At 38.4% G+C, this 26,443-nt stretch overlaps 1 protein-coding gene across 1 annotated transcript; it reads left to right on the plus strand.

Annotated features, from left to right (window-relative positions):
- Window positions 1–651: 651 nt before the first annotated feature.
- On the plus strand, window positions 652–26,177 carry lbr (lamin B receptor). The gene is made up of 14 exons (XM_041975847.1): window positions 652–799; window positions 6,790–6,964; window positions 9,221–9,415; window positions 12,088–12,171; window positions 13,254–13,440; window positions 15,522–15,718; window positions 16,205–16,259; window positions 17,605–17,799; window positions 17,883–17,986; window positions 18,452–18,577; window positions 18,654–18,822; window positions 19,991–20,071; window positions 22,295–22,417; window positions 24,496–26,177. Exons 2-14 carry the CDS (start codon window positions 6,800–6,802, stop codon window positions 24,654–24,656), a joined length of 1,842 nt encoding a protein of 613 aa, XP_041831781.1. The 5' UTR covers window positions 652–799; window positions 6,790–6,799; the 3' UTR covers window positions 24,657–26,177.
- The last annotated feature ends 266 nt before the right edge of the window (window positions 26,178–26,443 follow it).

Here is a 26,443-nt window from a genome sequence, read left to right on the forward strand (position 1 = left end):
GCAACAACCATTGTTTCACATATTTTAATGGAAACAAACTCTCTCTTTAAATATTTCAAACTATTACCAATGATAACAAAAATGTCAGACTTTTATATTTTTATGAAAATGTATTTAATGCTTCAGAACTCTCCTTTTCATAATGTTTATTATATCCACTCTGTCATGTATTCAGTTGTATCCTTTTGTCCTTTTAGTTGTATTCCTTTTTGTACCCAATGTGTGTTATCCTTTGTTAAAACAATAAAGTCTTTTAATAAAAAACTTTTTCTTTTTATTGTTTTGATTGTACTTGTCATTATTTCTAAACTTGTATTAATTCAATAAAGTTTCTAAAAAAAAAAACTTTGCATGTGTTTAAATAAAAAGTGAACAGCTTTTGATTTAATTCCCTCGGTTCGTATTAATGTCAGATATGTGTCACACAGAGAAAGAGAGAGAGCGTTTATGCAAACTTTTTTTTTCTTTCCATTTCTACCATTTTGTCAGACGGTCGGTCATTTGACACCAGTAAACAAAGTCGTCGTGACTAAAAATAAACCAATCCAAACTCGTTTAAAATCCATAGCCAACCAATGAAAGAACATAATAATTTTAAATGAACACTGGGCTACCCAATGGGAAGCGTTCGCGCCTTCTGAGTCACTGGTGGGTTTTGCCCGTAGAGGGAGGGAGATCGAGCTTTACGTCAAACGTTAGCAAGTACGTTTAAAAAAAATACAGGGCTTAGTTTATAACTTCGTCTTTTTGAGTGATTGTCTATCAGATTTGGCCATTGGTGTTATTTGCCTAACATAAGGTAGGTGAATGTATACGTTACGTATACTTGTGTTGCAACACAGCAAACCGCTTTTCGTTTGTCTTTGTTGGGAAATTAGGGTTTAGCTGATGCTAACTCAAGCTTGCCGTAAACGGCGCCCTGGGTTCTGACTAATTTCTGGAATCTTAACTTATCTCTACTAGTACTAACGTAAATATTGTTGAACCTGTGGTGATGTTTATTTTGCATGTGTGATGGCCAGTCATGGTTCATGAAGGCTCGTTTGTTTTATTTATTTTTTGCCTTGACAGTTTTAGCCAGACGTATTTAAAAGTGAACTACACTGTACTATGAGAAGGCTCTCTGCCAACAGCAAGGTTAACATACGCCACCACACAGTGTGCAGTAATTAGACAGTGCCTGCAAAGTGAAAGAGCTTTTAATTAAACTACCTAATTTGTATTTTCAAATACAAATAATCGCACATTACCTTTGTTAAATTATTTTGCTTTAATGAAGTAACTGAATTTGGTGTAGTTAAACTTATTCATTCGTCCGCATTGCCAACAAGTTATTTCTTTGGGTTTTCGCTCACTGTGTTTGAATGCATGACGTTTTCCCTCCTTTCCTTTTTGTAGCTTGTTGCCGTATCAAGACTGAAGGCTAGCTAAGCTAGACAAAATGAGTATGTCGTTAAAGAAACAGTGTCTGATTATTATGTGCAAGTTGTGTCATAATTAGGAATTTATTCAAGAATTTGGTACGAAGAAGTACAATTATAGAAACTCAAAAGGGGGTTCGGGGGAAATACGTTTTGTAGGTAATGTGAAATTTCAGGATGTTGTAGTTACGACAAATCTAATTTCTCAACATTGGCTTTCTTTCACTGTTGTGTTATCTTTAAATATTTTTATAGTTATCAGCGATTCTTACACGGATATGGCAAACTAGCTTGCTATATATGGAAATGGAGTGTTTTTAAAAAGACTTTTTTTTCTGTGGTGGCCTTTGAACAGAGGTGGATTTAAAAGTTATGGCTTCTTAGCTTTTTAGTAGGTTTTGATATTATTCTGGACCTCATCTTTTATTTTGCAACTGTGAGAGCTAAAAAACTTAAAATCTAAAAACTCCACCCACATTATAGGTCCTTGCATCAAGTCAGCCTGAGGAAACCAGTCAGTCAGTATTCGTACTTGACTTCCACACCTCATATGGAAGTAGCCAAACAAACCAGGGATGAAAAGGATGTAAAGGCCCAGTTAAGGTGGATTTATACTTGTGTAGCATCACTGCATCACCGCCGTAGGCAGTGCGTAGCTCCACGTAGGCTCGATGTGCATCTCTTCCAGACCTGACGTGCAACCCTGCTATGCAGACGATTACATGGAGGCACTCCTTTATCATTGATCAATTTGGGATTACGAGCTTCCAGATTTCTGGATCGTCTCCCTGAATATGTGTGGTAAAAACAGCGGTGATGCCGTAACCCACCTTTCGTAGACACTGTGCGAGTATAAATCCAGCTTAGTCAGCTCATTTTGGTTCAGAGGCACATACAATTAAATCTCAACTGGACCGGATCAGTAAAGTAACAGCATTAAAACCTATAAATAATGAAAACTCCCATTTTTCCCCCCCTTTTTGTTTTGTGCAAAGAAATAGAAATACATAATCAAGATATTAACATTTAACGAAGTTAACTTTTAGAAAACATTTTGAACAACTTGAAAGTTCTTTTAAAAAATAAGAGATGTTTAAACATTTAGCCTCAGTTACACATTTACACATTTTAGCTTCATATTTTATTTAATTTCTTTACTTAATGTTTTTATTGTATATTCTAGCTAAAATATATTTTTGTTTTTAATGTTTTCATATATAAAAATACTGTATAGCTGCTTATGAAATAATTGTTTGGATTTGATCATTTTTGTTTATACAATTTTATAAACATTATTTGTCAAATTATTAAATAACAAATTTTTTTAATTTAATGCTGTTAATGTTTGTTATTGTGGGTTAAAATTGTTTGTTGTCTTAACTGTGTTTGTTGGTGATAGAAATGGTTTTACTGAGCTGGTAGCTGAGATTCTGGACTTTCTGTGGATACCACACATGTTTATAGTTACATCTACAGACCTGACGCTACACCCGGAAACGAGATGTTAACCCTTAACTCCCGGTAGCGGAGGCTGCAGGTGCAGAGGTGAAGCTAAACAGTCAAACTAAGAATGAAAGTTTAGAAAAATTATAGGCCAGAAATCTGGATAATGAAACACTGAAGCTGCATGGATGGAAGTTATTGTGCATATTGTGAATATTTCTCTCTCCTCACCATCTAGAAGCTGTGAGATTCTCATCCTGCTTTCTGTCTGTTCACCTGATGCTGATATTCATTACATATTGTTCCTTCTGTGTTTAGAAGGAAGCAGCTTCACAGCTTTAAATTCATCCTGCTGACTTTTTACCTTTTAGTTAGTAAATCCTGAACATTTCTTCCTTCTTTCTCATAAATTTTTGATTTTATAAATATATATGAAGAAATATTTTATCTGAAAATTGCTGCTAAACCTGTTTATATGTTTAGTGCAGGGGTCTGCAGCCTTTCCAATCCAAAGAGCCATTTGTCCCTCAGCCAGCTAAATAAAACTCCTTTAGAAACGCCAGTGTTACCAGACCTTTTGAAAAAAGACAACTTATATGTTTTTGATAAATACCATAGAAAATTTGTTGTCATTTTGATGAACCACATTTTCTTTATTTTAGGTTTTAAAATAATGTGTTATTTTCTGTGAATGCTTGACACTAGAGCACAATAGCAAAAAATAGCAATATTAAAGTCCAGCTTCAAGGTTTATTTTAGATGTGTTTAAGTCACAGTTTTGTCTCATGTGCCCTGTGTGGTGTGTTGAATTTCCTTGCAGTAGCAAGCCTATGTTGATGAGGGATTTTATATGAAACAAACATATGTAGAGAAATAGTAATAGATCTTTCATTCTGCTCTGTGAAACACAGATGTGACACACAGGCGAACTTGAGGATTGAGCAGCTGATTTTATTTCCTCCAATTTCAGCAGGATTGTATTAAAAAACAAGGGGTTACTGTTAAACTGTCTGCTCGAGTTGACAAACCTGCCAAACACCAGTCCAGCTTTGTCTCTTTTCATCTGTACAGTGGTGTAAAATTCTTTTTCTGTCTTACACACAGACACACACAGCTTTGGACAGGGACAGGCCTGTCAGCAGTTCTGCAGTAGTTTGGTGGTTTTCTGAACACTGAACATCCCTGGTCCCTAATGTCCCATAATGCTGACCTGGCCTGGTCCATTCTCATTGTGTCCAGCACTGTGCACTTCTATAGCATTTAGGCATTCTAACGTGTTTGCTAATATAGATTGACTGTCCTCTGAGAATGTTCCTATCAAACACTGATACCATTTAAACCTAAATATATCACATCAAATTAAAATGGTGATCAATATAATTTCAATTTTATCTTTCCAAATGTGGTCAATTTTATTTCTGACGGATGAATTGGAAAATACTTAAATTTTGCCCAATTGTGACACTCAAATAGGATAACTTTCTGATCAGCTCCAAAAGAAGAATTTCTAAAGAATATCTACTACAGTATATGGAACTACCAGTTGGTTAAGAGAGTTCATTCTATAATAAAGATGACATAAGGTTCCTGTACCACTTATCTGCCAAGTTAAGTTTGCACAGCAAAAATTATTAAGTGCAGTATTTGTTATGTTTCTGTCAAGTTAAAAAATATATTCATTAGGGCTGTCCCAGTACAACTTTTTCACTACCGTTACGTTACCGATATTTAAGCCAGTATTGTCCAATTCCGATATCAGTCCGATATAATAATCAGCATGAATCATATAGGGCCCGACCAATTAATTAGCAGGCTGATTAAATCGGCCGATATTAGCCCTTTTCAAAATGGCCAACATTAGCCGTTGTTTTGAGTGCTTCGTTGTGTCGGTTAGCTTTTTATTTATGCTGCATTGCTAAAGTTGTGCTAAATTAGCTAAACGCGCTACCCGTTGTAATGTTTTGGCTATCTGCTGTAAGCGGAACTCTTACTTTGAAGTGTGAAGCACTGGAACAGGATGTGCATGTAAAATAGGGCTGGGCGATATAAACCTACTTTTTTATCTCAATATTTTTTACCTGAATCATTTTTAAGGTTATATATTTTAATTTCCTAGGTATTAATGTTGCGTGTTTTTGGAAATTCTTGTGTTTTAAAGTGGTGGTGTAAGTGTTAGTGAACCAAACATGAAGTTAATTTATTCATTATATATGTCTTTTTTTAAAACCGGCCAGTTAATCTGTAATGGGAAATTTTTTCTGCCAAATATCGGAATCGGTATCAGCCTCAAAAAACCCATATCGGTCGGGCCCTAGAATCATATATATTTTTACTTATTTTGTAGTGTGTAATGTGAGACAAGGCTTGATCAAGTGATATTACTCAGAGAATTATCAGCAACAGTAGGGTATGAGAAGGAGAAGCTTGAGGTGCCCGATCAAGCGTTTAAACCTGACATCACTCACCACTGACAGCGGCTGGTCATCGAGCACAATAAACTAGCCTGTGTTTTCGTTAATGCCTTTTTGCCATCCCGTGGGAGTTTGTTATGCTTTGCAAGTGTTTCGGACAGCGTTGGCTGTTTGAAGTAGAAGAAGTTTTTTTTCACCTCAGTGGTCCTGCGAAAATCCTCATGCAGTTTTTTGTGATGCTGCTTCAAAATCGCGATAAGGTTGGGCATATTAAACTTGCCCAGTTTTGTTCCAGCTGGGGAAACTCAGCTGCAACGTCTTTTTTGGACTTTAATGAAAACTACTGCCACACAGCAGACATCGCTCCTGCTCCTTGCTACTAGTCGATTTAAATTGACGTGACTAGTCGACTTAAAAAGAAAGAAAAAAAACACGTAAAATGCTTTAATATACTCAAAAGTTGAGTATATTTAACTTTTGAGTGAAATTAGAATCATGTAATGGTAATTCCTTCATCTCATATGAATTTATTGAAAGAAATTTGGTGGGAGAATACCACAACATAGTATTAATTGTGATGAAGATCACCTATACTTGTGATCAAATTTGTATTTGTAAAATTTATTTTAAAAACTGGGTTTGGGGGTAAAAAATGGCTCATGACGCCCTCTACAGGCTAAAATCTAGTTTGAGTCCAGTCCAGAGCTGTACAAGAATTTTTTAATTCCAGACTTGGCCTCGCCTCACCTTGCAGGCGTAGAAAACCACACCCACCAACGCTACTTATGTGGTGTAGATCTGCTAGTTTCAGACTTCTGTTCTTTCACAGAGTTTCTGATGAAATAGTCCTGCAGTGGGACGGATTTGTGCTTTTGAGGGTGTAAAAGTAACACCGGACTTTATTCTTTACCTGCTGATCCTCATCAGGTGACAGACTGCCGCTCAAATTGCAGAGTAGTAAATCAATGAAGACGCTTTACCATTGGTTGAGGCAAGAGGCAGCGGCAGTGCTGCATTTGTGGACACTTGAAAAAATCCGGTAGGAAATTAGGAGCATTTGTTTGTGATGCAGCTAGTGATATAAAATGATTTAGAATCGCTGTGTAGAAATGAGATCATGTGGATGTGTGAATCGAGAATTCGTTTTTTTTGTATTATTTTTTTATATATATCATGTAGCTCTAGACCACTATCAGTTTATTAAGGCATCTTATGTTATTATTTAACATTGTATAAATCAGTTTTTTCTCATTTTTGGACAAGCAAAAAAGAACAAAAATGCAAGTATGTAACTGCTCTGTGACATGCTGAAACAAGACTGCTGAGGACCTGACAATGAGTACATTTTGGTGCAGGAATCTTTATCCACGGAGAGCATTATTTTAGGGCTTTCCCCCCTTTTTTGTTGTTTTTACTTCACCATAATCAAATCCACTTTTTTGTCACTTTTCTGACCTACTCTTCATTGTTACTTAAATTCTCACTCTTTATCCCCTTTAATGTACCTTTCCCAGGTTGCTGAAGATGCCTACATCGAAGTACCAGAAGGGGGACAAGGTCATGGGTCGCTGGCCTGGCAGCAGTCTGTACTATGAGGTCATGGTGCTACGCTTTGACTCAAAAAGTAGGCTCTACACTGTCATCTACAAGGATGGTACGGAGTTGGAGCTCAAGGAGCAAGACATCATGGTAGGACTGCTTTTGCAGATGTTCTTACAAACTGAAGTTCACAACTTTTCTCAGTGTTTATTTTGAGATCTATCGATTGAAGGAAATTGAACCACAAAAAAACTGGTGATGCTCATTAGTAGTTAGTATTTTTCTAAGAAAATATTTTCTATTCAAAGCCAAATCGTAAAACGGCATTAAGAAGTACAGTAACTTCAAAGTTGGTATATAAATTGGTAAAATAAGCAGTCAAATCTGGTTGTAGGTATGTTATTGCTACAGCTGAATACAAATATTAGGCAACGAAACATTCAAAACAAATTCAGAAGTCAAATCAAAAGAGACCCTATAAAGTGACGAATCTGGAGATACTTTTAAAAATCTTTGTAACCTGAATATAAATAACAACCTTAAAATCAGTACTGCTGAATTATTTATTCATCAACTCTGGAACAGGTAGCCTACCATTACAGCATGACCGTGTTAACATAACACATGTAGTAATAACTATATCATTTATAGATCATATGACAGCTTGTTGTGAAGTCACGTCACAAATTCCAAACTTCATTGCTGACAAATTTTCGGCCTGTTCAGCCGTGCACGTTCCCGTGATGTGCACGGCTTTATCAACCTAACACCGCAGTGAGAGAAAAACAACGGGTGCTCCTTGATGGAGAGCGAGTGTTTCACCTCCTGGTGGAGTAAAAACCTTTGTGTGGTGGTAGATGACTGTATGTTGTGCTTGCAGACGTCTGCTAACCTGTGTGTGTTCACTGGTCTGTGTGCGGTCGCATCACGACCAAAGAGCGGGAAAAAGACTTAAAACAGGTGTGCCCAAGTTCAGTCCTCGAGATCTACCATCCTGCAGCTTTTAGATGCAACCCTTCTCCAACACACTTGAATCAGATGTCATTCAGCTCTGCAGAGGCCTGGTAACGAGCTGCAATTGATGACTATTCTGATGGTCGATTAGTCACTGACTATTAAAACGACTAGTTGACCAATTTGATTATGTATCTCACTATCAATAAATGGCTCTTATTTCATTTTCAGCTTTGAAATCTCGCATAAGGTTCTTATGTAAGTCCGACGTTCCTCGTCTTTAAATGTTCGAGCATTGCAGACGCACTTCATGGTACACAAGGTCCGCTTTACAAATCTCACATTATTTTGTAAGTTTAATGTGAAGTTATTTCAGACTTTTTTCCCCTGACGGACTTTATTGCACATGTGCAACCCTCAGCAGAGATAAGAACAGAAGACGATGGCTGTGTCCGAATGTCCACCCTTCTCCCTAACCCCTCATTCACTATGTAGGGCTGCACTACATAGCACACTACATAGTGACTTATTCTCTTCGCGATTCGGACACGAAGCTGCCTATTTTTTCCTCGCCACAAACCACGTGACTACCGCCATCACTACGGCAACCACAACCCACATCAAGATGTCATTACAAATCCAATTCAAAGTTGTGTGTAAATATTTTTATTCCTTATATTTTATACTTTGTTTAATTTCGGCAGCTAGATTTTTTTTGCCTCCTTGCGCCATGTTGATCTTCTGCCCACAATACATTGTGGTCTATATTGACCCATCTAGTGACCATCGATGCTCACTACTTTTCAAGATGCATTGTGGGTAATTTCGAGTGCCCTGCTTTTTTCTCTCTGGACATTCAGACACTCAGGAAAAAATGGCCTGATCCCTATATAGGGCACTATGTAGGGAGTAGGGTGCACATTCGAACACAGCCCATGTCTTACTCTGTATTTATTTTTGTTTGTTTTTAAGTAATTCAGAACATTTATATTTGTTTTTAAAAACTAGGGAAAGAAAATAACTGCCTTACACAAAAGAAAGCTCCCAGTCTTTTCCACACAATGAAACATAATTTGTTAGGCAATTCAGCGGTTTTTCTGTAGGATACCTGTATATGTTTTTATGTCGTCATTATTGAAATCACCTGCTTCAGTCTATACTGTGCTCAAGATTGATCAGCTGAAAGCAGTATTGGGATACAGCATACATCGTGTAATCTGTGTTGAAAGTTTATGATTAACTGAAACATAAACATATCACTTAGATTGTGATATTTGCTGGGTTCATTCTCAGATGTCTACATAATGTTAGTAAATATTTAAGTTGTCACACAGGCCAATTCCCTTGTTCACATAGTCGTAATATCTTTTTATTAATATCTTAATATCATTTAGACTCATTTATTTAGCTTATTTTGATTTCCTTTTTTCTTTCAATCCTGTTCCTCTTTAGAGTTTTACAGGCTTCCAGAGCCGCTCTCGGTCCCGCTCTCGCTCACCAGGACGACGTCGCAGCAGGTCACGGTCACCTGCAAGGTCCACACGCCGTTCATCCTCTCGCACTGCTGCCACCGTATCAGACAGCACATCATCGTCTCGTCGGGATACAAGGCTAAAGGATACACTGGAAGTTAGAGTCACCCCCCTGGTAAGTACCTCAGCAGAATGATTGTCCAGGAAGAAACCTGATACACAAAGAGTACCAGAAGATACTGGTTATAAAAGTAATGAAACTTGAAACGAAGATCTGCAGTTTTTCCTTTCTTAACGTTTGTTGTTTTGAATTTGTGCTAAAGGAAAATGTCTATATATGTATATATATTTTTATTTTCATATATAACCAACAAAACAGCAGACAACATCCCACAGTCCCACCCACCACCTATTCTTACTGCACCAGTTTATCATAACAAGGAGAACAAATTGTACAAAGGAAAAAAAATAATGACATACTGTATATAAGAAACAAACATACAGTTCACAGTTGATGCTGCTGAATCACAACATAATCCATCTTTATGGATTACCGGTGAGTCCATCTTTTCATCCAGGTTGAGAACAGTGGAGGGCACAAACTGGTGCGGTTGCATCCCTCCCCATGTCACCAATTATCGGAACGTGGTGACCCCCAAACCCTGTATGTTTATATCCACACGTGTGCTTATAATACAGACACAGGGTGCTCTATTAAAGAAAAAGGACGCTAATTGCTAAATATGCTTAAATAACCATACCCCTTTGATCGCAATTATTTGCATGACATGTTCCGATTAATCACGATTAATCGCATTATGTGCAAAATGTCTCTTTGCTTTAAAAGAAAGAAAAAAAAATATATATATATATATGTGTATATTGTGACAGGGTCAGCTGTCACCATAGTGGTAGTTCCAATCACCTACGGCACACACACAAACATACCTACCTGTTTGGAGGGGCATGGTTATTGTTTCTATTTGTTTTGTATTTTACCTGTTCACTTACCTGTGAGTTTTTGGGGATGATGTAATTGATGTGATTACTTACCTGATGAGTAGATTGTGTTCAGCTGAATGTCATGAGTAGAGATGTGATGTGATTGGTTGTCCTGCCAGACACACCCCTTTTTGCCAGAAGCACCCTTTAAAGAGGGGGGGCTGAAGGGATTTTTTTGGTTATATATAAATGAAGGGATGAAGATTGTTGGATGAAGGATGAGAATGATGCCAAGGGTGGTGGATTAGATGGATTGCGGAAACTAGTGAGAGTGAATGAGTATTGGACGACATCCTCGTCAAACTGTAAATATTGTAAATATCATTGTAAATATCACCAGCGCTGGATCACCTCACCACTTCCTAAGGAGCGCTCACCACAATAAAGCTCCCAGAAAACGCAAGCCTTCGACCACAGTTTTTCTTTCATCTGGTGAGAGAACCTCGGCCCACTGCACTGTGTCTGTGAAAGCCGGCACAGGGTGGAACCCGGAACCCAGTTCCATCACATATATATATATATATGTGTATATATATATATATATATGTGTATATATATATATATATATAATACTCAGTTGGTATACAACACAAAACCCAAAAGAGGTTACTTGCTTGTACTGTCCACATTTACCTTATCTTACCAATAGAGAAAAAGAAGTCACCATTATTAGTGGGACTTGCAGTGATGACGCTCATCTTGATGTAGGACTTCGCTTTATCTGGGTCCATAAAGTCTTTTTCGATTCCATTATGTGAGATGTGAAACTTCACCAGGAGGATAGTACGGGAAGATGGAGATGGATGCTGTGCTGAATTTCAAATTACCACCCGCCTGTCTAGCACGGCGTAATATGTCCACACAGTTCTGGTAGTAATGTAGTGATTAAAATAGGGTCTTTCTAAATAATCTTAAAATCCAGATCTCAGATAATGTGTTGATGTGAATAAAACCCACAAATTTGTAATCCATTTAAGACTTAATACATCTTAGAAATTACTACAATGACAATAGATTACACTGTCATTTACACCAGAGGAAAGACCACCAAATAAAATATTGTGGCTATAAAAAAGTGATAGCGCTGATTCATTTTGTCTTCACAGCTCCACAATCATAAACCAATCTTACTGAAAGATTCATTAAGTGTAATCATATATATAATTTACATGTTTATTAATGGGAGCCTGTCCAGGTGGCATGTAAAGCTGCATCAAGTCAGCTGGGATGTATCAAAGAAAGATGCACAGGGACAACCATACTCGAAGGTTCAGGCATCTGAAAATATTTGGCTGTACTTTTTTTTGCAGTCTTGGGTGTACGCCATCTTTCAGTTTGAAACCTATGCAATCCGTTATGTATGAGGCCTCAGAGCACGCAGGAGGGATTACATATTCCTCGGATCTGGGAACGCCAGGGATTCCTCTGGAGGAATGTCCAGTAATGTTAATGTTAATCTTTGTTAATCTTTGCAAATATGCAGAAATCTTGAAAGTTTGCAGCATTCAGAGGTTCTCTTCCAGTGGTATAATACGTACAATGCAAACAACATTGCAACATGTAGTGATTTCTAACATTGAAACGCTTAAAAAAAACCAATGATCATCATCAAGCTTCAGTTATGTTTTCTACAGATAACTAAGTCTGTGTTTTTAACCATTCTAAAAGACAATTATCAGGTTTTCCAAAATGATTAGTACTTTAAATGACACCCTCTGTTTCTCTTTGATTCTAGATTTTGAGCATAACATATTCCCCTCCCCCTACCATAAATATTTTCTTTACATTATTTTTTTCTGCTTTTTTGTTTCTCATCTTGATTCAATTTCCATCATTGATGTGCAGCAACAGCCCAAGGCATCGGAGAACAGTAGCAACAATAAGCAGGACAAGGAAGGGGAGAATAACACTGCTAGCAAACTAAATGAGGTGAGTTTTGTCTTATGAAATGTTGGTTAAAACTTTAAATAACAAAAAAAAAATGTTTAAACCTTTTGTAAAAACTTGAATTTTATCAGTTACAGCAGTTAGTGATATATTGATGGGTGTCGCTGGCCCAGGTGATCTCAGTGCCAAAATCCAGAGATGAAAATAAATCAAATTCACCAAAATATATTTTTTTCAAAAGGATCAGGAAAATCCTAATGAAAAAGTTCTGATATCTTAAATGACACATTGGGACCAGGTCATGCTGATAAAAAGTAGGTTACTGGAACATGACACATATCAACTAGAGCAAAGAATATTATGATGTAATGCTACTAAGCACAGGGAAAAATAAAACCCGCTATGCCTTCAGAATGATGTTTTTAGTTGTCTGATGTTACCAGTGTAAATTATGATGTATGAATAGATCCATATCAACATAAAGTCTGTTTGTACACAATTATGTACCATACTAAGAGTGTAAAATTGTACTCGGGAAATGTGACACTGCTCTGCAAATAATGGCAGGGTGGAATTTTTCTGTGGCAGGGTGGAGTTGTGCATGCAGCAGTGCCCATGTCTTTAAATGCCAGATGTAATGTATACATTTTCTTACTGTCTCAGCGCCTCGATCAGCTGTTCATTAAATAAGTCTCACAAAAAGACTAGTGGGGGAGAGAAAAGTGGAGGCAGAGCTGGAGAATGTGGCAGAAGAGAGCAGCAGGGAAGCTGTGGCCAACTTTCTGTACAACACAGCCTAGAGCTCTTAAGAATTAGACCTACTTCATTAATCCCACAAAGCCCTCCCCCACAGTTTAAAAAATCCTGGAGGAAACCCTGAAGCAATCCCAGAAAGGGGGATATATACAAATGATTTGATCTAATGGATGCTTCATATCCAATTATCAGTATTGACTAAGATACAATTCATAACCAGGGTTGTAATGGCAGCGGGGAGCCAGGAAGATACATGACATTGTCATATATCTGAGAATAGGCAGCTGACCAACTTAAAGAGGCTCGTTGTCTTTTTCATTCATGTTGGACTTATTCAAAATTTAAGATACACATAAATGTTATTTCAGAAACATGAGGCCAAGATGGAAATGGATGCCGAGAAGAATCAAAGCCGATATAACCTGCGCCGCAGGAAGGATGATGGAGATGCCGCTCCACTTGTCAAATCACCGCTGCAAGAGGAGAAAAAGACTGTGGTACTCCCAGTTCCTGCTGCTGCCCTGTCCACTCCACTTGACTTTGGAGGGAAGATAGGTAGGTTACAAGAAAGGCGGGAAATGGGTTTTTGTCTTTGTGTACATGGGAAGAATATTAAAGTCCACGTTGTAAAAATTCACTCTTAACCTTCTAGTACATCCCTAATGACATGTCTTCTAGTATATAACAGAATTGAAGCTTAAAGCTGTAATGAGGCTGAGGCTCTAAAAAACAGATTAAAATTTCCAGAGTTTTATATACACAAACTTAGGTTAACAATCATCATCCCCCACAGAGCATGGTATGACTGGTCCATGTAGTTCCTGGTAATAAACAGCTTCAGGGACTGATGCTCCTCTGCAGCCACTGTTCCCACTCCTCAGTAAGAACAGCAGCTATTGGCTAGATTTTCTTGTTAGTCGCTTTTTAAAAAAAAAAAAAAAGTCACTTGAGGGGTCTGAAAACTGGCTAAATATAGAGACAAAGTCACAAATTTCCTCAAGACCCGCCTCTTTCCACACAAGCCAATCACAGTGCTCGTTCGCCCCTGCTCACACGCACATTGGCTGGTGTCTTCTTCGTTGGTGTTCGTCTCCTTTTCTCGTATTGAAGTTAGTTTGAGTTGGCAAACCAGCAGCTAATTTGCGTTATTGTGATGTATTGGGCTAAGGAGGGGAAGTTTGCTAGCGACTAAATAAATTCAGTTATAACTGCTACAAGAAAAAGATGCAAATGTATTGGTCGCCATTGCTCGAGTAGATGAAAAATTCACTCGCTCTGTCTCACATTTTAGTCGCAGAATCTCTTAAACCTATCGTTTTCAACGCCAAGGAAACGGAATGTAGAGACACACTGGAAAACTCAAACATGCTTTTATGTGATTAAAAAAAATGGTGCCACTCACTGTACTCACTCACTGAATATTCAAAACTAGAACACTGTAGAAAGCTCAAAAAAGTTGAAATATCATAATAGAGTCCTTTTAATGTTTGATAAAATAACATACCGCTTCTCTTCCTCATCTGTTCTACGTTTTCTAAAGGCTGCACCTGAGGACCTGAGCGGCATTTTCAAGATGATAATAGCAGCAGATGTATGACAAATTGTTGTGTATTCAACTACGAGTAACTACTTCCGCTACCTGATGTGCACCCACCAATAATTCATCCCATACCTTTCCTCCATGGTGCAGGACAGGTTCTAGAAAACACATTTTTATTTAATGTAGATGGAAAACAAAATAGACATCTTTCATTCTGTATTTATTTGACATGATTATATGAGTTCAACACAGTGTTGGGCATGTAATCAACAAGGCGTACACAGAGCTAACTTCTGGGTCACATGATTTATCTCATATGATAAAACAATAAATATCTTAAGTTGTCGCTCCACTTTTAATTTTAGGTTAAGAAGACGAAATATATTGATTTATAGCAGGAAAATATAAAAGAAACACTAAAACCAGAACATACACACCCTGACCATTACTGCACACATATTATTGCTGGGAGAACAAAGGCAGATTTATGGTCGCGCGGCGTCTGTGTAATGGCCGTAGGTTCAGTGTAGCTCTGCAGAGGCTCGACGTGCACCTCTTCCAGACCTGATTTGCACCCCTGCTATGCAGACCGTTACACGGAGGTACTCCCTTGTGATTGGTCAGTTTGGGATCACATGTTGCCGGATATCTGGATCTTCTCGCTGAATTTGTGTGGTAACCACCGTTTTCTTAAAACAGTAACCCGTGGATCAAGTTGATGAGAAGCGAATTATTTCTTTTTCTTCCACAAGCTATTAAAGACACTGGATACCATTGTTGTTTTAAAATCTACCGAACTGAAGTGAGCTATCAAAAGACATCCGACCTGGTGAGTTTACCAGCCGATACCACCCCTGCTGCCACCGTCAGGTTAGGAGGAGAAACTGCAACACAACACCAAAACGACGCCGACCCCCTACGGTCGAGTGGGAAAGCAAACTCCAGCGTCAGCCACACTATAACCGACAACATGCAGACGCCGCGCGAGCATAAATCCGCCTGAAGTTGTTTGTGTAGTCTTTAATTTTTACGTGTGCAGCGTATGTTAGATGGAGATAAGTGCATAACCAGTTGTGATGTGTCTTCTTCTCTCAAGGAGCATACTTCTGGCTGATCTTCCTGCCAGCCTGGGTTGTACTGTTGGTACTTCAAGCTAACCAGGAGGATCCCAGTCTGGCAAACTTCCCCCCTGCTCTGCCTCCACTTGAGACCTTCTGGGACGCCCAAGCTCTTGGCATTGTCCTCCTCTGGGTCCTATTTCAGGCTCTACTCTACATTTTGCCTGTTGGAAAGGTGAGGGAGATGAGCTGTAATTTGTACTTTAAATGTAAATACGAGCCTGAACCAGAATATTTGTATACAAATGTAGTTTGATTCCCTTTTTTTACTACAGTTCTTTGTTAAAATTAGTGGCAAATGAAAAGATTGTTCCCAGCTGGCTTTTTCTATGTTTTGTCCTAAGAAGATCCACATTGACATGTACATGACTTTTTATATTTTATTGTCCTGACAGAAGGCAGATTGGAACAATGATCAATAAGAGTTAATGAGATCATATCTCATTAACAATCATTAATCCACAATGACATCATGTCCACGTAACCAATAAGCAATTTTAGCCCCAAATTAATTTCCTTTTCACATAGATCTGAAGGTGGTTTTCTTTCTTCCATTGTATTGTATCCCCATACCAAAGTTACAACAGCGGTTCTAGTCCTTCAATGTGGACTAGTTCATTCATCCATTTTATTTATTGTCCTTTTGTTTCTGTCCCTGCAGCTGAGTGAAGGAATGCCACTAAGGTCTGGGAACAGGCTCAAATACAGAACCAATGGTGAGGCTTTGTGAAGCAAGCACACTGACACTCCTCTGCCAAGATGCTGAGCCAGTGCTGTTTCTATATGATTTTAACAGCATTTATTGGACTATGTCATTGTTTGAAAAAAATGGTTGTGTACATTGTCTTTCTTTTGAGTTTGTAGATGGAGAAGCAGCTGCATACGAGTCACTTCTGTGCTAACATTTAGCATTAGCGATATTTTAACAATATGGCGTTCATACTCATTAGAAAATCCCACTAGCAAAACACCGGCATGCCTAATATGCAGGTTTTCATAAATACTGCCAAATTTAACACCAGCAATCTTATAGTTTTTGGGTTGCCGTCATGTGAATGAGCACGATAAGTTTGTTGCCTTAAAGCAGTGTTTCTCAATCCTGGTCCTCAGGACCCACTGCCCTGCATGTTTTAGAAGTAATCCTATTTTAACACACCTGAATTACATGAATGGCTCGTTAACAGCCTGAATCCGGTGTGATGGAGTAGGAACACGTCTAAAAGCCAGTTTCATCCAGTGTGTGTGTTTGTGTTCCTTTCTGCGTGTGCCGCAGCCTCAAGAGCTATCTCAGAAGCAACTCGTAACGAATTTCCACTAAACGTGTGTTGGGCTTGTTTTTGACGGGGAAAAAAATAAAAGTATAATATATAAATGAATGAATGTAAATGAATTTGAGCTCTGAAACTCCACAACCTGGGTTGTTGGATTGTGGGCTGCCGTCTACCAGACTGGACTCCATCTACCCCCTCTGAGTCCAGCAGAGAGCCAGACGCATTGCAGCCGACCCCACCCACCCGGGCAATGTACTGCTTGTACAGCGTCTGTCAGGTGACTCAAACAGCTTCTTCCCCAAAGCTGTCAAAGCAACAACCCCCATGTAGTTGTAGTAGTGACACGTATAGGTTCCGCCCTGCCTTGCTCAGGGGCCCAAAGTGGTTCACCTCACCTCAGTTGCCAGCCCAGGAACTGGCTCACCAGTCCGTTTTTTCTTCTTTTTTTTCATAAATATAATTTAAAATAAAAGATTTTGGAAAATTTGACAGGGTGACACGGTCACTGCACTGCAAGGGAAATTCTGTGGAAAAATAAAATCATAATTGTAAAACTTGCTTTATGCACAAAAAAAAAGAAACTATTGATTCAGTCTGCAAAGTCCCAATGTAAATGATGTCTGAGCTGAGTATTTTGTCTGAGTACTTACCTTGTTAAACTGGTACATTTGAAAAAAAAATCTGATAGATTTTTGGATGCAGTTTTCTTTTTGGGTAATTGCCTGTCTTGTGTTTCGTGTCTTTTCGTATCTTTTAAAGCCTGCTTCTGAAATTCTTTGTGCCCCCTCAGGTTTCTTTGCCATTGTGGTTAGTTCTTTAGTGGTGGGAGCAGCAGTGTACCAGGGCATTGATCTTACCTACATCCACAGTCATTTCCTGCAGCTGGCCACAGCCTCCTTCCTCGTCTCTGTGCTGCTCAGCTTCTATCTTTATATCCGCTCTCGCTCTGCCCGCCCCGAGGAGCTGGCTCTTGGTGGAAAGTCTGGTAAGTATAAAGTTTAGATACATTTTGTTGATAATTTGGACTCATTAGTTCCAAACTGTAATTTTCTTTTCCTGATTCTCCAGGCAATGTGGTCTATGACTTCTTCAAGGGTCGTGAGCTAAATCCCCGTATCAAAAGCTTTGATCTGAAATTCTTCTGTGAGATGCGTCCTGGACTCATCGGATGGGTGAGTCATAACAGGAAGCAGACTTTCAAAGTCTCAGTGACGAAACCTTTCCTTTTTTATTGTGACTTCTAAGCCCCAATGAATATGCTAAATTTGATTTAAACTTGTAGAGATGAGCTTGTTGCTTGATTAGTTTCAACTCAGCAGCTCAAGTTTTCAACACACAGCTCCCTCCGATGGTTAAAAAGCATATTGCATTCACTTGAGGTTAAAAAAAAAGCTCTTTCTGAATTGACAAGGTCCTGGGTTTTGTTTTTTTAAGTGAGTAGTTCATGATATTTATACCTACAAGGTGTGTCCCAATTCAGGGTCTGCACACTTCGGAGTGTGCAGACCCTGAAGGGTACCGTGGTTCAGTTTTTTCTTTTCCTTCAAACGACAGTCAACAGGCGTCTTCTCTGTCTATCCTGTACCCATGGTAATAAATACTTTTGTAACATTGAACTTTGTGCATCTTTTGTTCAGTGTTTGATCAACTTCGCCATGGCTCTAGCTGAGATGAAGCAGCAGGGTCTGGATGCTCCATCATACTCCATGATCCTTGTGAATCTCTTTCAGTTACTCTATGTGGTGGATGGTCTTTGGAATGAGGTACGCCCCACAAAACTTTAGTAAATGCAATATTTTCTCCAAGAATGTCGAACTAGATGTTTGTGTCTCTCCCCAGGAGGCCATCCTGACCACCATGGACTTGATGCATGATGGTTTTGGTTTCATGTTGGCTTTTGGTGATTTGGTGTGGGTTCCTTTTACTTACACCTTGCAGGCTTATTACTTGGTTGGCCACTCCCAGCCCCTGAGTTTCCCTGTACTCACAGCCATTGTCTTCCTTAAACGTAAGTAGACCTTCCTTCTTTGACAGTTTGATTCCTGTATTGTAGTTCTATCGGCTGGCCAATTAGCAGCTTTAGCAACTTAAAAACTTTAATTAATTAACTTAAATATTACTCACTCCTTTTGCCCCTTAAACGCTGGTCCAGTGCATCGAAGGAAATGCTGAAGAAACTTCAAATGCAACAAAACCAAGCAGTATGTGTAATACTTAAATGTAATTACAAGACAAATGTTACCACAAGGCCAATAATCTAAATTGGTTAATGGTTAAGTTGTCGATGGTGCCCTGGTTCCCGGGGTGTGGTGCTGGAACATTGGGATGGGTACTGGCCCACGCCCGGTGGTTGTCTGGAGGGGCCTGGTCCTCCTGGGTGTAGTGCTCTGCCTTAGCCATCCAGTGGCTGGAAGATAATCTGACCAGACCAAAACAAACTTTTCTTGTTCTTGCCATCTCATGTAGTTCTCACTTCTCATGGAGTATGTGACAGTTACTCCACTCTATCACCTCTTTACTGCCACTTTGGTGCAACCAGAGCCTCCCTGTGCCCTGTGATCATGGGGGGCTCTGGCTGGGGCCTTCCTCTGCTGCCCTCTGGGTGGGTCCGGGGTCGTCTTTGTGGTGGAGTGGCTTGGGTTCGTGCTCTGGGATTGCTGCAGATTGCCCAGAAAAAAATCATGGTATGGCGGCTTTTATTTTGCCATGAAGCTGCCATATTTGCTATCATTTACGTGTAGCGGAAACCCTGTAAATTTAAACGTGGACTTTCTTTTGTTATATGTATGAATACTTTTATCTTAATGTGTTTGTGAGTCTGTATGAAAGAATGTATGTCTATGTGTGTGTGTACACCTGTTAATATGTATTTCAATTAATAGTTTATGGAGTTTGTTGGCATTAATGTGATGTATTTATGTGTATATGTAAAGGTATTTGTCTGCATAAAATATATGTGCATAGACATTTGATTGTACTTAACGAATGGACCCCAGGAGGCATAGCAGCAGCTGTTAGTTGCAACTGGTGGGGATCCAAATAAAAACGATAAAACGAGAGTAGGCAATGAATTATGTTTTTTTCTAAAGTCTGACATAAATCTGAGTAGCTTCTCTGTTTTTCTAGGTGAGCAGTTGATGGCTTGATAACGTGTCCTCTCTCTCTCTTTGTGTCAGTCATCGGATTCTACATATTCAGGAAATCAAACTCTGAAAAGAATGCCTTCAGAAGAAACCCATCAGACCCCAAACTGTCCAGTAAGTTCTCCTTTAAACATTGGGATTATCATTTTTATAGTTATATTATGCATTCATTCGTTTTCTGTACCACATTATTATGAGATGGAGCCTCACCCAGTATGTAGCGGGCGAGAGGCGGGGCACGCGTCCATCGCAGGGCATTTAATAGAACCAATAACTGGTTCTATTAATTCAGCTTAATTCTGTTCCATTTAATTTAGCTTGTTTGTATCGTTGAGAACAAAGTCATCTCAAATCACTTTACAGCCACAGTCCAATTCAGTGCAGTTAATTGTAGTCCAGTTAAAACAAATCCATTAGTTCAGTTTATATTAACTGTGTTCATATAAACTCATTAATAAATAATTACCTAGCTAAGGAAACCAACTGATGGCATCATTTCAGTTAAATCATCCATCCTGAGCTGCACATGGAGACGTTGAAGAAGAAAAGCTCCAAACTGTGGATATTTACTGCCTCCATAGTATGGTCAGGGTCAGTTTGGACCTAGATCAGGAAATAGTAGGAAATCATGGTTATCAATCTTTAAACTGCAGATCTGTTTAGATTGTTTAAACAGCTTTTGCCACAGTAATAAATGCATGATTTATACTTAATAGATGTTTTAGAGAGCAGTGAGTTTATTTTTTAGGTTTCATAACACTTACCATGTGCATGTACTTGTACTCTGTATTCATAAAAGTGCACCAATACTGTAAATTACAAATGTGAGAAATTAGTGCTATCAAACTTAACACGGAGGAGGGGGAGGTCTCAGACTCTGTTGTTTTCCAGCCGGTAGTCATTAACCCCTTAAAAATCCACAAATATCAAATATTACAGAATTTTAATGTGACTATTTAACAAACATGTTTTAATGTATTTGGTTTAGTAACCTTTCTACTAAAGTGTAGTTTAAAAAAAAAAGTTTACTGAAACATAAAATGTGCTCTTCTGAGCTCAGTTGCTGATTCGCCACCGTCTTGTGTGCAATGAATTCTGGGAGAAAAGAGGCTGCAAAGGATGCATCACCAGCAGCCTTCGTCTGGGGCCAAACGAAGTGCAGATATGTAGGCTGGGTTCGGAGGCTCCTACAAATTCTCCGAATTGGGACAGTTGGAGCTGAGGAATCCGCTCTTTGAAGTGTGCAGACCCTGAAGTGGGACACACCTGTAGAAACTTTCTACACTTAGCTTCACACACCTTAGGTCACTGAATGACCCGAATAGAATGTACGGGTTCAGAGGAAGAAAACCTCCATCAGAACCAGAACCAACATAAAACGAAACATCCAAATAGTAAAACCAAAGGAATGTTTGTATAAATACATGTATATATAAAAGATTATCAATAATCTGATGAGCTCATAAACATTTCTTGAAACTTCATACATTAGGACATTTGTTTGCTAGATGAAAAGTATTTGATAATTTAGCCTCTGTGTCTCATTGAAGGTTCACTGCACCTGACATGTAGCTGAGGAAGATGAAGGTGTGGTGGTTGTTGGGTTACATACGAATGGACTTAATGGAATTAATTTCAAAATAGGACAAACAATTAACAGGAATCTTGGTTTGAATACATTTCATTAAAAAAACACCTGAAAAGTATTAATAAATAAATTAATAAAGGCATCATAAATTATGACTGCAAAGCCCTCCCTTAAGACCACACGTCAAATTTTGGTCACAAAAATCATTTAGCAGATTAAAAAACATCAGTGTCATAAGACAAAATCAAGTAGCTCAAAGACAACATTTGTGCTGTGATTTCCGCTGCATTTGTTTGTATGATGACCTTGTTTAGCCGTCAGCAATGTAGCACCTGTCATATTTAGGTCAATAACTTTGGTTGCTCACATCGTGCTTGTGTACCTTGATCTTTAATCATAGCTTGACTCAGCGGGGCATGTAGCTGTATGATAAATCCCAAATATGTCTATCATAAATGTCCAACCAAATACTCTCTGCAGCTATTTGTGAGTTAGTCTGCCATTAAACATATTAGCGAGGGTAGCTTGACTGTGTTTACAAAGCTCCAGCGTCTTCTTAAAGACTTAAAGCAGCATCAGTGTAATAGATGCTTTCTTCTTAAGTCATTGCACCTGATAACTAAGTTTAACATAGAGATTGATGTATTTAGAGGAATTATAGAAAAAAGTAACCTCTTCATAAAATGATTCAAACAAAACAGAGAAATTAGTTTTTATCACGCCTAAGACGAATACTCTGTTCTCTCCAGATTTGAGAACAATCCCCACAGCTACAGGAAAAAGTCTGCTGGTATCGGGCTGGTGGGGCTTGGTCCGTCACCCTAACTACCTGGGAGACCTCATTATGGCTCTTGCTTGGTCCCTACCATGCGGTGAGTTTATTTAAATCTTTGCACCACACCTATCAAGGCACTGAGAGTGTTGATTAAAGTCGCAGGACATCTGTTGGATCATAGCAATATTGTCAGGCGTTACAGTTACTTATACTTTTAACACTTGGACTGCTGGAGAAAAAGTTTTACAAAAGCAGACTACTGAAGGTAAGGATGTCACGATTACAGATTTTCTTTGTATGATTATTGTTTGAGAAATAATCACAATAATCATGATTATTGTGTGTTAAATACAAGACTTTAGATGTGTAAAATAATATGAACAGTCATTAAGCTGGGCACACACATAAAGATTATCAGGCTGTTATTGTCCTGATTTTGCCCCCTTCCCGACCACGGACGGCCAACACCGCATTATCTTGAGTCTCGTAAGATTTTCCTATAAAATCATCGTTTGGTTTAAAGTGTGTTAAGAGCAAATTCACCCCGACAATCGGCTCCGAAACGGGTCCAACAATCAGAAGTATTGAACACGTTCAATATTTACGACTTAAAATCTTCATGTGTGTAAGGAAAGCCGACGATTCCTGAGTTGTGACTGTTGATGGTTCGTGGAACAGAACGTAGCCAATCAGAGAGCGAGCTGACTGAGAAACAAGGAAGGACATAAAGCCCGTGTTCACGCCGTCTCCAGTCCGTTAATAATAGTCACATCATTACCTCATGTATGTCCTCTGCCATGCTGGGTGTTTTCTGGTTGTTCTTCTTGTTTGTTCGATCACGTTTGATCGTGCGATATTTCTGGCTCAGAGGACGAGATTCTAGATAGTCTGCAGGACAGAATCCTTGTGTGTTGTTCTGTGCTGACATTATCGGAGCCACCACACACAGCACCATCAAAAAGGATTTTTTATCTTCATGTGTGATAAAAAAAAATCTCTTCAGATTTAGAGAATCTTTGCGTGTGTACCAGCCTTTTAATGTTTATTTGTTGAATTTATTTCTACTGTAACATCTGGAAGGACGTGTAGAAGGAAAGGAACCGTTATTATGCAAACTGTTGCTATATTTAATGAAGATGGTTGCCGCTGGTCATAACCACTCCAAAAAGCAACAACAACAAAAAGCTAACCGTCTATGTCAGCTCTCTCACTCAAAGCACACTCTGGTCTACATTCCCTCTCACTCTGCACCGCCCCCGATCTTTTTTAACCAGGCACATTCCTGCGTTACCCCACACACCGTGCATCAGTGCATCCCCAACTATCAGGACATTATAGGATTGCTATGTTTTTCTTTTCGTGCCAACATAGCAAAGTAAACTAACCAAAAGGTCTGGTTACATCTAAATCTCCTCTGCTCTGTAAACAATAAATAAATCCTACATATCAACTCTGGATTTCTCTCCGAGAAAACACATGGAAAGGGCTACATGACCTGTACCCAGACCTGAGAGGCCTCTTTCTGGAAGCTACTTATAAAAAGATTTTTTTCTGAACCTCAGTTGAGAAATTTAGAAACACTTAGTACAAGCCCATATATCTGAAATTAAACATGGTTCTTTTACAGACTAGTACATGCTGACCACTTAAACAGCCGTCAACCTTTTGCTAAATCAGTTATGTTTGCACACAAACAGCAAAAATATCCATCCAAAAGTTTGTTTTTCTGTTGTTTGTATCTGCAAATGAAAAGTTTCCTCGAATGTCACCTTACTCGTTACGTGTCCAAACCAAGTCATGCACAATTACAAAACTGCAACTGATAATAATGTCATTGTTGTGCTGGGTAAACATTGATGTAATTTAACCTAGTTTATGAGCATTTACCTTTACTTTCAGGTACAAGGACAAATTGTTGTTTTGCAGGTGCTAAAAGATGCATTTCCTCCTTTCACTGCAACTTTTTTATGGCTTAGTTTTTACAAGCTGGCATTTTTTTGTCCTTCTATAACCAAAAATGTGACAAGGAGACTGTTTGGAGGGAATAACTCTTTCTCTGTTCCTCTCTCCCTCTAATCATGACATTCCTTATTGAAAAGAGTAGATTACTGTATGCAACAACAAAGCTTATGTTTTTCTTATGTGCCTCCTTCTGTTTTTTAACAATCCCTTCAGGCTTCAGCCATCTTCTGCCGTGGCATTACATGATTTACTTCATCATCCTGCTTGTGCACCGAGACTCGCGCGACATGAATGAGTGCAGAAGGAAGTACGGTTCAGCGTGGGAAGAGTACTGCCGAACGGTCCGTTACAGGATCATTCCCCACGTATACTGAGGCGCCGACCGTCTGCACCGCGGAGCCGAGGCTCTGTTTATGACCCAACATTAGCCACTTCAAGGCTTGCTAAAATATTAATGGATTTATTGACTGATTTGACATTTTAGACCTTTTATCTTGATTCTGGATTGAAGAAAGAATTTTTTAATGGAAGTAAAGAAGACAGCTATATTTTGGAATTTTTTTGAAGAATTGCTTTTTAAATATAAAATATTAACAAACATGACTTAGAAGGTCTTCTTAGGATAAACTGTACATTTTTGTATATAAACATTGTTTTTTACTTATAAAATCACAAACATCATGCTTACCATTTATGGAATATCTTTGCATCTGCACCCATTTCCAGAATGTTACATCTGCTTGGTATTAATGAATAATTTTGTGAAGTATAATTTCCTTATCTAGTTTTACTACTTGTGTATATTTTAAGGATGGGATTGAAAATGTTTTCCCGATTGATAAGCTGTACAGGAGATCTACAGCTCGTTATTTCTCAGGACCAGGAACTGTCAGAATTTACGATTTTATGTCATTTTATATAGAAATTTAGTTTTGACCAGAAAAAAAGACATAGTTTTAGAGGTGATAGGAGAAATGCACTAGTATGCTGACTTTTTTCCTTAGTTACAAAATCTATTTGATGTTGGTTTTGCTACCTCAAGTTCACTTGCTGTCCAGTTTTCCCTTCTTTGTGCCCTCTAGAAGGCAGTGTGTGTAATGAGTGTGGCATTTCTGCGTGAGGACTTGCCTTGTTCACTTCATCAATATGATCCTTCATGAACTGGTAGCTACTATCCACATTCCAGATGACTTCTGTTAGGATGAAATTCACCACGACAGCGGTCAGCATGTTATAGAAACTCTGTAATTTGCACTGATAGTGTGAATAGTGCTTTTTATTTATGGATGCTTCAGCATACCAGATCAAATGAAAGTGACTATTTTTAGCTAAGTTTATACTGTGATAACAAACAGAGCTGTTAGCATTTGTAACATCCCAAAAAGTATTTTAAGCATGTGCAGCTTAGATGATGACACAAGTAGCAACACATCAAATAGACTAGCTTTTTACGCCGTTTTGACTGAGTATCGTGTAAATATTTTGTAAGCCTGTGATAAGGTTTCTCAGCAGCCCGTTAATGTTGCTTTTTGTTTGGATTTTGACTAGTTTACTTACCTTAAGCTTGACCACTGTTATGTTTACACCTAGATCTGCCATGGTTGTGGACAGTTCTTCCAGATGTATTTGAGCAAATTTATAATAAGCTTGATATTTTAGGTCCCAGAACCTTTTCTTCATAACTAGATGAAGTCATGCAAATGCTTCTTAATATTATTGCTTTAAACCTCTATTAATCACCTGCTAGTGGAAATCAAAAGTTTGATGTACTTTGTTAAATTACACCAATGAATGAGATGTTAATATAACCAATGAGCTGCCAGTGAAGAAGGTTCCAGTTTGGGCAGCAGCTGGAAAAAATGTTGCAACATGAAATAAAGTTTTTCATCATGTTATTTTCTTATTGGAATGGAATTGTTGAATTGTGAGCACATCCCATTTTTTAATGATCTCTAGAATACATTTTAAATGATTTCAAATAATTAAAAAATAATGCAATAAAACAAATAATGAAGCAAAATAAGACTCAGGCCAGCAAGCATTCCCACAATAAAGGAAAGAAATGGGGCTGATAAAGATGATAGTAATTCTGATGGCAATGATAAGTATGATTTTTACTGTTGTTAATATAGTGCATCCATTATAAATAATATACCACATA

Source organism: Melanotaenia boesemani, chromosome 22, assembly GCF_017639745.1.
Source record: "Melanotaenia boesemani isolate fMelBoe1 chromosome 22, fMelBoe1.pri, whole genome shotgun sequence".
In the NCBI taxonomy this organism is placed as follows: domain Eukaryota; kingdom Metazoa; phylum Chordata; class Actinopteri; order Atheriniformes; family Melanotaeniidae; genus Melanotaenia; species Melanotaenia boesemani.

What these genes read in the sequence shown, in the direction of transcription:
- lbr (XM_041975847.1), top strand. Translation starts at nt 6,800, where the DNA reads ATGCCTACATCGAAGTACCAGAAGGGGGACAAGGTCATGGGTCGCTGG. An exon ending in AAGTTAGAGTCACCCCCCTG is followed by an intron (nt 9,416 to 12,087) that starts GTAAGTACCTCA and finishes ATTGATGTGCAG; the next exon opens with CAACAGCCCAAGGCATCGGA. An exon ending in CTGCTAGCAAACTAAATGAG is followed by an intron (nt 12,172 to 13,253) that starts GTGAGTTTTGTC and finishes ATGTTATTTCAG; the next exon opens with AAACATGAGGCCAAGATGGA.